Here is a 17,977-nt window from a genome sequence, read left to right as displayed (position 1 = left end):
TTTCCATGCATATTCTTGTCTTTACGCCCCCGCCCCCCAATACTAGTCGCAAAAGGCTGGATTCACACAGCTGTCTTACAAATCCATTGACACTTCAATAAACGTCCAAAATAAACATTTTAATTTTTTTCCCAAATAACAAGTGATTGTTTGTCTTGTTTGCACGCGTGAACAAAGGCTGCGTAGCCGCAGTTGTCTGGCTTCTCTGTGATTTTAGGCCCGAGACTCAGCAGACGCTGATTAACCAATCCATCTGCCATATGTGTGGGGAGAGACGGGCAGCCTCCCTCTCGGCAGGGAAAATTGGCATCCATCTTGGTTCACATGGAGATGTCCTTCTCATCTACAGCCACGCTGGCGCAGCGCAACTTCCATGGCCTGAAATACCTTTTGCTGGCTTCGCGGCGGAGCTGCGTGTGCACGATAAGAATGTATTATTTATAAGACCGCTGGTAGTAATGAGCTATTACACTAATGGCTCGTCGTGTTTGGAATTTGATTTCAAATGGCATGGATCACACATTCTGATGAAAATGAGAAAAACATGTTTTGCCATTAGGAACAAAAGATTTCACGTTCTCCAATTCTGCAACCTGTTATATTCTCGTCATTCATGCCGGGGCTGCGACAATTCACAAAGTTAAGGATGATGGACCCAACACAGTGAGGATATATTGTGGACGTGCCTGCTTTTTTCCTTTGGGTGCCTTTGTGATTACCGTTCTGACATGAAAAACACTGTTCTTAAATGTGAATTTGTGGGAGTATTCAAATGCGTCTTTGTGCGCGTGTGTGTTTTCCAGAAAAAAAAAAAAAAAGTTGATTTGATGGATGTTTTCTTTTTTACTTGTACAGTGAAAAGGTAATGACTGCAGGCTCCTGTCTGTCTTCCAGGTAACAAGTACTTTCCACTCCAAAGGTGGCTTTCATTATCTCACACTGTGAGCAAAACTGAGTTTGTTGCTGTGCTTGTTTTTCCTATGAGAATCCATACGACAATGCATAAGGCTAAGATCATCATAACCACACATTCGGTAGCCAAGTCTTCATAAGCAGGTCCATCAATAGGCCCGTGTGCAACATATCATTCACACTTCCATCTAAAAAGCCCTGTATCACCCTCCTTTCTGGGTGACCATACTCCACAGTGAGGTAACCCTCATTGTGACAACTGTCAGCTCTGATCCTTCCCGCCTGATGCCAGAGGCATGGCTGGGCAAGCAGGCTCTGCCCACCCGCAGGTCAGTGGTGCCTCCTTGGACTGCTGCTGCCCACGCTCGGATGCTGCCAAGGCAGACACTCTGCCCATCTGTCTCCAGGAGCCGCCCTTGGCCTCCAACCACCCTGCCCTGAAATCTCAGTTTGTATAAACACCAGATGTCAAGGTAAGCCGGGATGAAGTTATAAAAAGCAACTTTGCTAACTCAGAACTCCTCCAAAGTGTCGATGAAATCAAAGAAAGCACTCGCAGTTAAAACCCTTTAGTCCACAGCTTGCACAGTGCAGATACAGTTCTCAGGCCTTCCACACACGTGGCCTGGGTCTGCCGTGGATGGGTCTGGAAGGGGAAGGCTTGCTGGACTGTGCCCTGTTCTCTCTGCTCACTCAAAAGTGCAGTGTGCTGAGTAACTCCTAAGCGGCAGTTACAAATAAGCGGGAAAATGGAATTCCAGTGGAGCTATTTCAAATCCTAAAAGATGATGCTGTGAAAGTGCTGTACTCAATATGTCAGCAAATTTGGAAAACTCAGCAGTGGCCACAGGACTGGAAAAGGTCAGTTTTCATTCCAATCCCAAAGAAAGGCAATGCCAAAGAATGCTCAAACTACCGCACAATTGCACTCATCTCACACGCTAGTAAAGTAATGCTTAAAATTCTCCAAGCCAGGCTGCAGCAATACGTGAACCATGAACTTCCAGATGTTCAAGCTGGTTTTAGAAAAGGCAAAGGAACCAGAGATCAAATTGCCAACATCCGCTGGATCATCAAAAAAGCAAGAGAGTTCCAGAAAAACATCTATTTCTGCTTTATTGACTATGCCAACACCTTTGACTGTGTGGATCACAACAAACTGTGGAAAATTCTGAAATAAATGGGAATACCAGACCACCTGACCTGCCTCTTGAGAAATCTGTATGCAGGTCAAGAAGCAAGTTAGAACTGGAGATGGAACAACAGACTGGTTCCAAATAGGAAAAGGAGGACATCAAAGCTGTATATTGTCACCCTGCTTATTTAACTTATACACAGAGTATATCATGAGAAATGCTAGGCTGGATGAAACACAAGCTGGAATTAAGAAGTGGCAGACTTTATATTTTGGGGCTCCAAAATCACTGCAGATGGTGACTGCAGTCATGAAATTAAAAGACACTCCTTGGAAGGAAAGTTATGACCAACCTAGACAGCATATTAAAAAGCAGAGACATTACTCTGCCAATGAAGGTCTGCTTAGTCAAGGCTATGGTTTTTCCAGCAGTCAAGTATGGATGTGAGAGTTGGACTATAAAGAAAGCTGAGCACCAAAGAACTGATGCTTTTGAACTGTGGTGTTGAAGAAGACTCTTGAGAGTCCCTTGGACTGCAAGGGGATCCAACCAGTCCATCGTAAAGGCGATCAGTCCTGACTGTTCACTGGAAGGACTGATGTTGAAGCTGAAACTCCAATACTTTGGCCACCTGATGCAAAGAACTGACTCATCTGAAAAGACACTGATGCTGGGAAAGATTGAAGGCGGGGGGAGAAGGGGACAACAGAGGATGAGGCGATTGGATGGCATCATCAACTCAATGGACATGAGTTTGGGTAGACTCCAGGAGTTGGTGATGGATAGGGAGGCCTGGTGTGCTGCAGTCCATGGGGGTCACAAAGAGTCAGGCATGACTGAGTGACTGAATTGAACTGAACTGATAATATTTGAGGATTTATTGATTTTGCTTTTAGTATAATTTATTATACTGTTAGAAGATATCACTTAATTTTTGACAATGGCTATGCTTAACGATCAGTTTGCCAAGTTCCTGAAGATTTAAGAACTGGCTCCCATGAGCCAGGGCGAGCGCATCCCCCTCCCTGCAACCCCAGAACACTGCTGCTTAATGGCCAGCCTGAGGAAGCCTACAGGGGTTGGAAAAAGGGTCCTGGGAGGTCAGTGGGAGGGTGGTGACTGCACTGCTCTTGAACCCAAAACAAGCTGAGATACCCAATATGGCTTGGTGCAGACCAGACACTCACTCCCAAATCCTAGGTCAGCTTGCTCGCCATGGACAGGTCCTGCTCCGGACCTTCCGTGTGAGACTGAGGCCTGTGGTCACATCTCCACGGAACACAGAGTGATCACACTGGACTCCGTTTGTATCTTTAGAGATACTAAAGGATCCTTGCAGTGTTGTGACTGCAGTTTTCAGCCGGCAATGTTGCTTTGATGTTCACACACACTGAAAGCTTGTAACACATGACAGGAGAGGGAAAGAAATGAGGGAGGAGGCTGCTGCAGCTGCTCCTCACAAGCACTAAAACTCAAGAGATTTGGGTTCAAACTTGCATCATGAAACCAAATAATTAAAGGCCTTCTCCAGAGTGATATCAGTATCATAGCGATAAGACAGCCCTTGGTTTTGTCTCCTGCTCAGCATCAGATATTTGGCTTCCATGTATGAACAAAAGTGCGTTTGAGGGAGCTGTGGGATCCGGCACCATCCACCAAGCGGCCTGGGGGGAGTCTCACCTGCCTGTGCATTGAGAAATAGGCAGACAGACCTCAGTCGTGGTTGTGGACCCTACAGAGGCCCATGAAGTGACTCTAGCTCCTCTGAGCCTCGGTCCAGGAGCTCCTGAAAACAGTGCCTGAGACAATCACTCATGGATGCAACAGTCTTTGATGAAGTTCAGACTTCCAGAGAAGATTCTGATCCGTTTGGAGCAAAAAATAAAAACCAGTTTGGATGTCCTAGAGTGGGGTAAGACAGTCTGCCTTTCCCCACAACACCCATCCTCCAAGGTAGTACAGCTTAGGCCAAGATTTATTCCCATAATTTGTCCCACAGGGGTAAGGGAGACTGTGTTAGGGAGTGCATGGCTTCCCCAGCTATGAGGATGCTGCCAGAGGGACTCATTTCTCTCTTGCCCGACTTAGAGTACTAAATTAGGAGCTCATAACTGGGTTGCGGGGTCGGGGAGGAAGGAATCTGAGACAGCAGCAGGTAGGGCCCTCAAAGGACATTAACAGGCATCACAGATTCCATCAAGAAGCCCACCCATGAGCTGCTGGGAATATTCCACCCACGGATCCTACCAACTGGCCCAGGAATGTTCCACATGCCTTATCCACACACCAGCCCACCTTGTGGCAGCTCTCATGTACACTCCTAGGAGTGGTGTGAGCAGACCTAGCAGATGGCTAAGGAGCATAATGAGAAAATCGGCCTAATCTGTGGTCCAGGAAGATGCTACAAACTTGAGCTTTAGTGCCATCTTTGGGAAGGCAAAACACTCAACCTGGTGCTTTGGAGGGCTCATAGAAAATAAACAACTTAAAAGTTCTGCCACAAGACAGAGCAAGATAGAGGAGGTGTATCCATAAGAGGACACCTCAGAGAAGGCAATGAGGAGCCTGGAAGGCTGCAGTCCATGGGGTCGCTAAGAGTCGGACACGACTGAGCGACTTCATTTTCACTTTTCACTTTCCTGCATTGGAGAAGGAAATGGCAACCCACTCCAGTGTTCTTGCCTGGAGAATCCCAGGGACGGGGGAGCCTGACGGGCTGCCACCTATGGGGTCGCACAGAGTCGGACACGACTGAAGTGACTTATCATATCAGAATCTCTGGCAGGGCTGAGAGAAGGTATTTCTCACCCAAAGACCAGAAGAAATGATTGCTATTCAAATGTGAAGTCAGCAATGCAAAACTCCAGGACCATGAAATATCAAGGAAATATGACACCACCAAAAGGTCACAGGAGTCTTCTGATAACTGAACCCAAAGACAAGGACAAATGGTAACTCTCCAATGCACTAGACAAATAATTCAAAAAAGCTGTTTTCAGGAGACAGTGAGCTACAAGAAAAAACAGACAGTTCAACAAAATCAGGAAAACAATACACAAATAAAACAAGAAGTTTAGCAAAAGAGAATCCATAAGAATCAACCACAAATTCCGGAGCCAAAGAATCAATGAACGACATGAAAATACAACACAAAGCATCTAACAGTGGACCTGATCAATCAGAAGAAAGAACAGTGTGACTGAAGACAGGAACTTTGAAAATATCAAGTCAAGGAAGAACAAAGTAAAAAGAATGAAAAGAGTTGAAGAAAGTCTGTATGATCTATAAGATACCATCCTAAGGACCAGTTTGTGAATGACGAGAATTCCAAGACAAGCAGAGAGGGAAAACGGGGGAGAGAGCTTATTTAAAGAAATAATGGCCAAGAACATCCCAAATCTGGGGAGAGATATAGATACCCAAGTTCATGAAACCCATAGGTCACCAAACAAAATCAACTTAAAAGATCCTTCTCAAGATACATTATAATAAAACTCAAAAATCAAAGGTAAGAGGAGAATCTTAAAAGCAGCAGAAGAAAAAAATCCTGTGACTTCCAAGAGAACCCCCCCATAAGACCATCAGCAGATTTCTCAGCAGAAACCTTCCAGGCCAGGAATTAGCAGGATAATATATTCAAAGTGCTGAAAGACAAAAACTGACAATAAAGAATACTTCACTCAGTAAAGCTGTCCTTCAAAAATGAAAGACTTTCCTAGACAAACAAAAGCTAAGAAAATTCTTCACCTCTAGACCTGCCCCATAAGAAATGTTGAAAGGAGTTCTTCAAGATGAAATGAAAGGATGCCAATTAATAACACAAAAATATATAAAAATATACAACACAATAGTAAAAGCAAGTATACAGTCAAGTTCAGGATATTATAAAACTTTAATATGGCAAAGCATTAACCATTTAACTCTAGTGTAATGATTAAAGGATGACAATTTAATATTTCAATAACTATAGGTACAATAATTTGTTAGTAACTATGGGATATAAAAAGAGGTAAAATGTGATATTAAAAACATAGGGAAGTAAAAGGGTAAACCTTTTGTGTGCAATTGAATTAAGTCTTTAGTGTAAAATAGACTATTAGGTCTGTAAGCTGTTTTATGTAAGTTTCATGGTAACTGTGCAAAAAAGATCTACAGCAGGTTCACAAAAGATAAAGAAAAAGGAATCAAACCATTTCACAGCAGAAAATCATCAACTCATAAAGGAAGGCAGGAAGAAAGGAACAAGGGTCCTACAAAACAGCCAGAAAACAGTAAGATGGCATCTGTAAGTCCTTACCTGCAACTGGGGCTTCCCTAGTAGCTTAGATGGTAAAGAATCCGCCTGCAATGCAGGAGACCTAGGTTTGATCCCTGGGTCAGGAAGATCCCCTGGAGAAGGAAATGGCAACCCACTCCAGTACTCTTGCCTGGAGAATTCTATGGATGGAGGAGCCTGGTGGGCTACAGTCCATGGGATCGCACAGAGTCAGACACGACTGTGTGACTAACTTTAACTTTACCTGTAATTACTCTAAGTGTAAATGAATTGTATTCTCCAATCAAAAGATACAGAGTAGCTAAATGGATAAAAAAATAAGACCTATCAATTTGCTGCCCTCAAGAAATTCACTTCCTTTAAGGATACACATAATTCTCAAGTGAAGAAATGGAAGAATATATTCCATGCCAGTGAAAACCAAAAGAGAGTGTAGGTAGCTATGCTTATACCAGACAAAACAGACTTTAGGCCCCCAAAAAAGAGGCAAGGAAGGTTATTAAATAAGGATAAAGGGGTCAATTCATCAAGAAGATATAATAGGACTTCACTGGTGGTGCAGTGGGTATGACTCCGCCTGCCAATACAGAGGACATAGGTTCGTTGCCTGGTGCGGGAAGAGCCCACGTGCCACAGAGCAACCAAGCCCACATGCCACAACCACTGAGTCCAAGTGCTGCAACTACTAAAGCCTGTGCACCCAGCACCTGGGCTCCACGGCCAGTGAAGGCCCCGCAGTGAGAAGCTCGCACACTGCAAGAAGGAGTCCCCCTCCACTCACTGCAGCTAAAGAAAGTCCAGGCAAAGCAATGAAGACCCAGCACAGCCAAAAATAAACGACTAAATCATTTAAAAAAAAAAAAAAGAAAAGAAACGACCCAATCAAAAAATGGCCCATAGAACTAAACAGACATTTCTCCAAAGAAGACATACAGATGGCTAACAAACACATGAAAAGATGCTCAACATCACTCATTATCAGAGAAATGCAAATCAAAACCACAATGAGGTGCCATTTCACGCCAGTCAGAATGGCTGCAATCCAAAAGTCTACAAGCAATAAATGCTGGAGAGGGTGTGGAGAAAAGGGAACCTTCTTACACTGTTGGTGGGAATGCAAACTAGTACAGCCACTCTGGAGAACAGTGTGGAGGTTCCTTTAAAAACTGGAAATAGAACTGCCTTATGACCCAGCAATCCCACTACTGGGCATACACACCAAGGAAACCAGAATTGAAAGAGACATGTGTACCCCAATGTTCATTGCAGCACTGTTTATAATAGCCAGGACATGGAAGCAACCTAGATGTCCATCAGCAGATGAATGGATAAGAAAGCTGTGGTACATATACACAATGGAGTATTGCTCAGCCATTAAAAAGAATACATTTGAATCAGTTCTAATGAGGTAGATGAAACTGGAGCCTATTATACGGAGTGAACTAAGCCAGAAAGAAAAACACCAATACAGTATATTAACACATATATATGGAATTTAGAAAGATGGTAATGATAACCCTGTATGCGAGACAGCAAAAGAGACACAGATGTATAGAACAGTCTTTTGGACTCTGTGGGAGAGGGAGAGGGCGGGATGATTTGGGAGAATGGCATTGAAACATGTATAATATCATATATGAAACGAATCGCCAGTCCAGGTTTGATGCATGATACAGGATGCTTGGGGCTGGTGCACTGGGATGACCCAGAGGGATGGTATGGGGGGGGGGGTTCAGGATGGGGAACACATGTATACCTGTGGCAGATTCATGTTGATGTATGTCAAAACCAATACAATATTGTAAAGTAATTAGCCTTCAATTAAAATAAATAAATTTATATTAAAAAATAAAATAAAATTATCAAAAAAGAAGATATAACAATCAAAATATATTAATATATATCCTCAACATCAGAGCACCTAACTATAATAAGCAAATACTAACAGATCTGAAGGGAGAGATAGACAACAATACAACACTAGCAGGGGACTTCAATAGCTAACTTTCGACAATGGATAGACATCCAGAGAGGAAATCAACCAGGAAATGTCAGAGTCGATGCATACGTTAGATAAAACTGACCTAACAAATGTGTACAGAACATCCCATCCAACAGCAGTAGAATACACATCGTTCTCAAGAACACATGGAACACTGTCCATGATACAGAAGATGACAGATCACAAAATGAGTCTTAGCACATTCAGTCAGTTCAGTTCAGTCGCTCGGTCGTGTCCGACTCTGCAACCCCATGAATCGCAGCACGCCAGGCCTCCCTGTCCATCACCAGCTCCCGGAGTTCACTCAAACTCATGTCTATCAAGTCGGTGATGCCATCCAGCCATCTCATCCTCTGTCGCCCCCTTCTCCTCCTGCCCCCAATCCCTCCCATCATCAGAGTCTTTTCCAATGAATCAACTCTTCGCATGAGGCGGCCAAAGTACTGGAGTTTCAGCTTTAGCATCATTCCTTCCAAAGAACACCCAGGACTGATCTCCTTCAGAATGGACTGGTTGGATCTCCTTGCAGTCCAAGGGACTCTCAGGAGGCTTCATGAAAAAGATTTAAATCATACCTAGTATCTTTCCCAACTACAATGGTATTACCCTAGAAATTAATAATAGGAAAGCTGAAAATTCACAAATATATGAAAATTTAATATACTCCTGAACAACTAAGAGGTCAAAGAAGAAATCAAAAGGGAAATAAAAAAAACCTTGAAACAAACAAAAGTGGAAATACAACATACCAAAATTTACAGGATACTGCAAAAAAGCAGTTCTAAGAGGTAAGTTTATAGTAGTAAATGCCTACATTAACCAAAAAAAAGGAAGATATCAAATAAACAATCTAACTTTACAACCTCAAAGAACTAGAAAAAGAAGAACAAATTAAGAAGCCCAAAATTAGCAGAAGGAAGAAATTAACAAAGAGCAGAGCAGAAATAAATGAAATAGAGACCAGAAAAGTAATCAAAAAGATCTGCAAAACTTAGAGCTGTCTTTTTAAACAATAAACAAAACTGACAACCTGTTAGCTAGACTAAGAAAGAGAGAACACTCAAAATCTGAAATGGAAGAGTAGGTGTTAAAACTGATTTCATGGATACATAGGATAAGAGATTACTATGATTAATTATATACCAACAAATTGGAAAACCTAAAAGAAACAGACAAATTCCCAGAAACAGATAAGCCACCTAGACTGAATCAGGAGTTGTTAATCAAGGGATACAAATTTCCAGGTATAAGATGAATAAGTTCTGGGCATCTACTGTACAGCATGATGATTACAGCTAATAACACTGTATTACATACCTGGGAGTGGTTAAGAGGTAGATCTTAAATGTTTTCACCACAAAAGAAAATGGTATTAATAATTTTGTAACATAATGGAGGTGCTGGCTCACGCTTTGGTAGTGATCATTTTGCAAGATAAGTACATCAGACTAACACACTGTACACCTTAATCTTACACAATGTCATATGTCAATTACATCTCAATAAAGCTGGAAAATAAATACATAAATAAATGCCTTCTCTAAAAGACAAAGAACTGACTTAACTGGATGGGTACAGTGGGACCATTAAAGGCTTATTTGGGCCTGTATGAATCATTTTACCTATCAGTGCTTCTCAGGTGGTAAATGTCTTGAGTCTTCTCAGGAGACTCAAGAGATGGGGGTTTGATCCCAGAGTTGGGAAGATCCTCTGGAGTAGGAAATGGCAACCCACTCTCTTATTCTTGCCTGGAAAATTCCATGGCCAGAGGAACCTGGAGGGCTACAGTCCATGCGGCCGCAGCATCGGACGCAACTCAGCACACACACACACACACACACACACAGTTTTTGACTCATTGTGTAAGACATGGTTTTTTAAAATGGTGCTGCTGGGCCCAAATGCTTCCTGACCCTTCCTTCTGTCACTAGCCTGGAGCCAAAGGTCAAATGACAATATTTGAACAAACGTCCTTAAAAGACAACACATAAACCTACATATGAAAAAAAAAAATTAAGTCTTTCAATGCAGAAGAAACAACTATCATTGACTAGTACATCTGAATCTAATTTTTAAGGCCGGTTCTCACCTGAAACTAAACCTCTATGAACATCTAAACTCATCTTATTCTTTTTTTTAAGATGTTAATTTTTTTTTTTTGGGATGTGGACCATTGTTAGTTTTTATTGAATTTGTTACAATACTGCTTGTGTTTTATGTTTTGGTTTTTTGGCCACAAGACATATGGGATCTTCTGCATCTCCTGTACTGGAAAAGTGAAAGTGAAGTCGCTCAGTCATGTCCGACTCTTTGAAACCCGTGGACTGTAGCCCACCAAGCTCCTCCATCCATGGGATTCTCCAGGCAAGAATACTGGAGTGGGTTGCCATTTCCTTCTGGAAGTTGAAGTCTTAACCACTGGACCACCAGGGAAAGTCCCCACCCTGGCCTTCTTCCGATGTGTCTTCTTCCATCATACAGATCAATGTTTCACCACATGGACTACATATGGGAAGTATACGGGGAGCGTTTTCAAGATACTGACATGCTCTACCCCCAACAGATTGATTTCATTGTTCTGACTGCAACCTGGCATCAGGAATTTTTTCTGAGATAGAATTCACCTTCTGAAACTGAGGGTAATAATCAGTTAAATCCATCACATCCAGGGCCCGCCATCACTGATTAAGCTCGCCTTAACTGTTGCTATCTATACAAATGACTTGCACATCCGCCAAGAGGCACATCGCCCAAATGATAAGATGTTTGTCCAAGTTGTTTTCCAGGAACTTGGAGTCAGCTGTGTCTAGTTCAGGCTCGAACCTGTTAAGACTGAGCATCTGGGAGGGCCTCGTAAAACCTGAAAAATCTAAAGCAGGAACCCTGGGGAAGCAGGTGACATCATGGCTCCAAGGATGTTCCTCGAACCAGGACCAGGGCCGCCCTCCTCTCATCCCTCTCCCGGGTGGGCCCTAGATGAGTTCTCATGCACCTCACACACGACAGCATGATTCTCCTCGTCTTGGGCCTCGATAAGCTCAGCCAGGAAGTATTCGCCGTATGTCTCCTTCAGGATGGTGTCATGGTGCAGGAATATTGGCATGAGGTCGTCGTGATCTTCCACCCTGTCAAAGGAAAGGCCTAAATCAGTGTTGGTTCCTCCATCTGCTCCTTTGATTCTGTCCTAAATGCCAGGGATAGAGCAACACGCTGAAGAAATAGACATATAATGGGGGGAATAGACAAGAATGTAACAAACAAGTCTGGAATGTTTCAAAGTGTGACCAATTGCTTCCAGACGGAGAGTGAGGGGGCCAAGGGGTCAGGGATGGGACACCTGAGCGAGACCCAAATGGAGAGATGGGGAGGAAGCTATGTCGAGACCTGGAGGTGGGCTGTTCCAGGCAGAAGGAACACGCTCACTGGCTGGGTGCAGACTGCAGGTACAGCATCACTCGTGAGCCAAAGAACAGGAAGATGGGCACAGCACCTCGCATGTGTTTCAAGGGGTACTGTTTCTACAACACTGCTCCCAGCACCCCATTCCTCCCCTTAGAAGAAAACCATAGTCTAAAAACACTTTTCCACTATAGGATCCCTCATGGATTATCACAGGTAAGATGTAAAGGTTCTGGGAATGACTATGATAAAGACTATTTCCTTCAAGGGGCCCATGGTGCCCTTTACTCCTGAGATGCCTACTTCCATGGAGGAGGAGATGCTGGTTTGCAGGTAACAAAGCTCTGCTCCCTACCCTGGGCACGACTACCTCAAGCCTCCTTCCCAGGACTGCCTACCATGACCTTGACCCCCAGTGTGGGCAGGGATGGGAGACCCAAGAACCAAGTTTATGGCAGCACAGTGGTGCTGGCCCTTGGCTTTCATTTTGCTGCCATGTGACATGTTTGTTTCTTCTTTGTAGCAGATTCTTGATGAACGCTATTCTAGTTTTCCTGTCTGTAATGTTCTTATACATTTTCCTTGTCCTTTTCTTTTAAAAATGTTCCATATTTGTATTGCTTTTCTCATATCACTGATTTGGCTACTAGCCTTTATCCCCGCTCTTCTTTCATTACTCTGACATCTCATGGGGCTTCTCAGGTGGCACTAGTGGTAAAGAATCCACCTGCCAAAGCAAGAGAGATAAGAGATGCAGGTTTGATCCCTGGCTTGGGAAGACATCCCACTCTAACTTCTAGTATGTTCTTTTTGATATTACTAGCAGCTCCATCTAATGAATGACAAAGACATTCCCCTTGACCAGACTCTGACCCGGGACGCTCGAAGTCTCTTCTTGACTAAGCCTGAGCCCTGGCCTGAATATCTGAACAAATACTGTCAGTTACTAAGGACAGCTCAAGGCCACATCCCTAGGATGATGTGAGACTGCCTTAAAGTGCCTGCCTGAGCAAGCTCAGGTTGCCAGGAGAATTTCCAGCTTGTTCTAGCCCACATCTGTGGTTACCCCGTCTCCCAACGTGTGCAGGAGGGCAGGAGCCTGGCTTCCACACTCAGATGAGTCTCATAGGGGCTCTCTCATTTTCACTCTCTCTTTTTCAAAAATTTTCGATAAAGCCCATTTTATTTCATACAACTACAGATTGATATTAATGAGCATATATCCTTTTGCCTGGAATGACTTCTGTTTGCTTCTATAGGTTAACTGATGTTCATTAAATATGATCACAAGCATACTACACAGTATTTTATGTTTCAACAGATTTTAAATTATACTGTAGCTAATATATATCTATTATTGTATGTAATGTATTATTTCTACTACCTTGGAGTTCATAGCATATAATTGGTTGGTTTTAGTCAAATATCTAATACAGCAGAATAGTTCACTCGCTGAGAACACCAGATAATAATTTTCTCAGTCATAATTGCTATTTTATATTACAAGAAAATACCAATATATTGATTCTAAATAAGAACTTGAAGAATAAGATCACTGCCTCAATTTAAATTTCAGTCTTTTTTCCTTTGGGTCTTCCATGCAGTTTCCTTCTTCTCTTAGATACCGCATAATTTGTCATTATAAAAAAATCTTTTTAGAATAAAAACATTTCTATGAGAAACAATCATCAAACATTAAGTTGCTTTATTTCACTCCAACTATTAGCTATAATGCAATTTTAAAATATAATTTTTTATCTGTATCTCTATGAAGTATCTTTACAATGCCCTCAGAATACAAATTATTACACTATTTGAATTTTTAAAAGATGACGCAGAGTTCAGTTTTCTTGTGAGATCTTGATAATGTTACTTGACTCTTCCTTTTATCCTCCATTGTTGATACAAGCAGACTGTCTGCCTGTTCTGTAAATCACAATATATAATCTAAAGAATAACTCTTGGGTCCAATGCTTTAAATTCCTCCAGGATAAACTGATCACATAAATTCCAGATTTCTTTCTCCCTCCCTTCCTTCCCTCCCTTCCTTTGTGTTTTATTTTCCTGTATTTCCACTTCAGAAGCCCCAGTTACCTCTGTACAAATGAAAGCTGAGTTTGGTCCACCCTGGACCGCACTCCCAATGGAGTTCTCTCCCAATGGTTATTTAGGATTAAAATCTGTCCTTACTTACCAGAGTCCTGCTTTGTTTGACCTTTGACGTCTGCACACCCTGGAGCCCATAGCCCAGGGGCAACAGTGACAGCCAACATGGAAGGGACTTCCCCCCACCACAGGCACTGACTGCCCTGGGGGTGCCATCCCTAGGCCTGTTTGCCAGCAATGGCTATGGGGCCCTCTGCGGAGTGAACCCGCCCCAGCCCTCCAGCCTGCCTCTGACTACCCTGCGGAGACTACTGCTCAGGTCTCCTCATTGTGTGGCCTTGGGGTCTCACCTACAAGACGGCAGAGACAAGGAAAGTCAGGGGGTACAGTGTGCAGACACAGGGGCACCCTCAAGGTTACTCTCTCGCAGGCATTCAGCCCCTGGCAGCATCTGCTATGGACGACTTCACATGCCACCCACCCCCCACCCCACCATCCGACACACTCTGAAACCCCTGCTGGCAACCTCCATCTGAGTGCCCAAGCCCTCTGCTGGGAGAGCCAAGAAGGCCCCACTGCATTCAGGACACACCACAGCCTGCAAAAGGGCGCTGCTAACAGAGGTGGCTTTTCTCTGTAAACAGAGTCCTCAGTGAGAGTACTTAAAAAAAAAAAAAGATTCTAGGTGAGAAAAGACAACAAATCCATTTTCAAATATCTTGCCAAAAATTAAAGTCCCCACCAATAGTTTTTTTTATTATTTAGACTGTGCCAGGTCTTAGTTGCAGTATATGAACTCTTAGTTGCGGCATGTGGGATCTAGTTCCCTGACCAGGGATTGAACCCAGGTCCCCCCGCATTGGGACTGCAAAATCTTTAGTGCCTGGACCACCAGGGAAGTCCCAATATTAGTTCAGTTCAATTCAGTCACTTAGTCATGCCTGACTCTTTGTGACCCCATGGACTGCAGCACGCCAGGCTTCCCTGTCCATCACCATGCTTACTCAAACTCATGTCCATTGAGTCAGTGATGCCATCCAACCATCTCATCCTCTGTCATCCCCTTCTCCCGCCTTCAATCTTTCCCAGTATCAGGGTCTTTTCCAATGAGTTGGTTCTTCGCATCAGGTGGCCAAAGTATTGGAGTTTCAGCTTCAACATCAGTCCTTCCAATGAATATTCAGGATTGATTTCCTTTAGGATGGACTGGTTGGATCTCCTTGCAGTCCAAGGGGCTCTCAAGAGTCTTCTCCAACACCACAGTTCAAAAGCATCAATTCTTCAGTGCTCAGCTTTCTTTATAGTCCAACTCTCACATCCATACATGACTACTGGAAAAACCATAGCTTTGACTAGATGGACTTTTGTCAGCAAAATAATGTCTCTGCTTTTTAATATGCTGTCTAGGTTGGTCATAGCTTTTCTTCCAAGAGGTAATTATTTTAAATTATGTGAAAGTAATTCAATATCCTAATCATTTTAAGAGAATAGAGACAGCTATCACTCAGAGAACTCCAAAATCAACTGTGTACCATGGGCTTTTATCTCTATGATGGACACAAAAACACTACTTCGTGGTACAAAAATCAAGAATAAAGGTTCAGAAAGACCCAGGGCTGAATGCCTAATCATGAGCCCTCAGCAGCCTGTGAACAAAGTGATCCATAATTACACCTCAGTACTTATTCTTCTGGGAAAAAGAAGAAGAAAACATCCAAGTTGTGGAGCTCCTAAGAATCTCTCCCTTAAGCCCGTCCCCAAAATGTATAAAGAGGAACCTGCTCTGCAAGCATGTTCCTTGGGGTAATCGAAGGTTTATGCTCTTGCATCAGCCCCAGTGCTAATGATAAGGTATGACATCAGCCTCTTGTAGTCTCAAATGGCATGTGACAAAGTTAAGCCCCTTGGAAATAAGACACCCCAGCCACCAAAAACAACTCATTCAGGAAAGTGTTTAAATTTGTGCACTGCCTGCTCAGAAGGTAAAGACTCTGCCTAGGAGACCCGAGTTCGATCTCTGTGTCGAGAAGATCCTCTGGAGAAAGAAACGGTAACCTACTCCAGCATTCTCGCCTGGAGAATTCCATGGACAGAGGAGCCTGGGAGGTTACAGTCCATGGGGTTGCAAAGAGTCAGACACAACTGAGCAACTTTCACTTTCACTCTGCCACTCAGATAGGAGGAAAGCCACTTCTTGTGGAGCCGCTGGGCACAGCAGGGCCACGTGGCCAGCACCTCCATGACCCCCAGTGTTTAGGTGGTGATGACTCTGAAGGTTACAGTTGATCAACACAAAGTATTGACACACCGGGGAAGACGCGACTGAGTAAGCAGTAACCTTCCTTTAGATCCTGCAGCCATTACGAGGCTTGGAGTAGACGACGACCCCCGTGCTATGGAACTAGTTACAGACTATTTTATTTTAACCTGTTTGGAGCAAACAAAAGGCCCTTCCCATAGAAACTGGTTTGATCCCTCAGGCCCTTAAATGCCCATCAGACTCTGAGAACCATGCCAGATGAAAGCAGGCTGGAATCCAAAGCTGAAGAAAATCAACAGCCTCTCAGGACACCTGGCTTGGGGTCCGGTGTCCCGGAAGCCCTGCAGAAAGCAAGGTGAAGGAGGACAGGGACCTGGGGGCTCTTGCTGGCTTCCTGGGAGGTGGGGAGGAGGAAGAACAGGCTCACTCCCCACCTCCTCCGTGTTAGCGAGGGGTGCTTTCAAGGAACAGCGTGATGCCAGACCACAGGGCACTTGCCCAGCTGCTGGGATGGTCCCTTGGTGGCAGGTGGCTCCCTCAGCATCCTGACCCCTCTTCTGCAGCATCACAAGTGTGGAAGAGAGCCCTCAGGAGGCTTCCCTGGACAGGGAGGTGCATGTTGTTTCCTTGCCAGCAAAGAAACTGCTGCGAACGCATAGATGGAAAGCTCATGCTTATGGGCTATAAACGACGGCTGCAGCCCACCTTTGGGCTACTGTGTTCGGGATACTGGCACGGCCTCCTCTCTGCTGCCTGAAGGCATCTGCCACAACCAGAGAAGATCTGCATGTCATTAGTGAGACTTGAAAATGTGCCATAGGAAAAGGGATTCTGATGTCACTGTAAAAGCCATAAATATTGTATTTCGTCAAGCCTGAGAGTGCGTGCATATATGTGTGTATATTCTTTAAGAGGGGGCGTCCCTGGTGGCTCAGCGGGGAAGAACCCACCTGACAATGCAGGAGATGCATGTTCGATCCTCTGAAGGAGGAAACTGCAACCCACTCCAGTATTCTTGCCTGGAAATCCCATTCTTGCCGGGAAATCCCATGGACAGAGGAGCCTGGAGGGCTACAGTCCATGGGGTCACAAAGAGTTGGTTAAGACTGAGTGACTAAACAACATTCTTTAAGAAATCAGTGAAGACAGAAAAATCCAGAGAATCCAGTTTAGTGGTCGTGCTAAAGAATGCCGTGCATTTTGCTTAAACCAACCCCTAACACAATTGGTTTTAATTTGGAGTTGGAGAACCTACAGTAGCTGCCAACTTGGCACCCAGATTTTTCTTTTTATTCAGACGTGTGAAACAAAGCACCTTTTTCTTTCCAAGATCTCTTGTGACCTCTAGTGGTCTTCTCTAGGAGAATCAAATCCATCATTTCTAAACTGTATATTCCATTCAAAACTTTAAAATGGGTTTTGGAACCCTTTAGCCTCTGCTCATTGGAAAATGTCATGATTTTAACAAGTTGTGGAGGACTTCGAGAGACTTCAAAGCACATTTGAGGCCAACTAGAGGCTCCTGAACTTCCACCACTGTGATCTGATCTACGTTAACACATCTCTGCTCCATTTGGATTGTGAACTAAATTCTATCTGCTGGGTCACTTATCAGGACCCAAGAAGACCAGTGGGGAAATTCCAAACTACCCCACATGTTCTTTTTGAATGCTTTAGTATATTTATCACTCAAACATCAGAATGTTTATTTACATGAAATTGCTTAGAAGTCAAGCTTAAGTGGATTCCTAAAAAATCATGAGACTATCAAATGCTTAATAAAAATAACTGCTTTAAAAGGTGAAAAGTTGGCATTTTAAAAACACCAATCTTAAAAGTCCTAATTTTTTCATCTATTTTAAATAGCAATAATGCTGACCTAACTT

The 17,977-nt window shown here is 43.6% G+C and overlaps 1 protein-coding gene across 1 annotated transcript in view; it reads right to left on the bottom strand.

Annotated features, from left to right (window-relative positions):
* Positions 1-17,977, bottom strand: part of CFAP61 (cilia and flagella associated protein 61) — a 243,028-nt gene that overhangs the window by 197,180 nt on the left and 27,871 nt on the right. Inside the window, exon 7 of the mRNA XM_018057258.1 lies at positions 11,319-11,451. Within this exon, the coding sequence (XP_017912747.1) occupies positions 11,319-11,451 (133 nt within the window). The remainder of the gene's footprint in view (positions 1-11,318; positions 11,452-17,977) is intronic.

This window comes from Capra hircus, chromosome 13, assembly GCF_001704415.2.
Source record: "Capra hircus breed San Clemente chromosome 13, ASM170441v1, whole genome shotgun sequence".
Classification (NCBI taxonomy): domain Eukaryota; kingdom Metazoa; phylum Chordata; class Mammalia; order Artiodactyla; family Bovidae; genus Capra; species Capra hircus.
The sequence above is the reverse complement of the archived record's forward strand: the minus strand, read 5'-3'. Positions and strand labels throughout refer to the sequence as shown.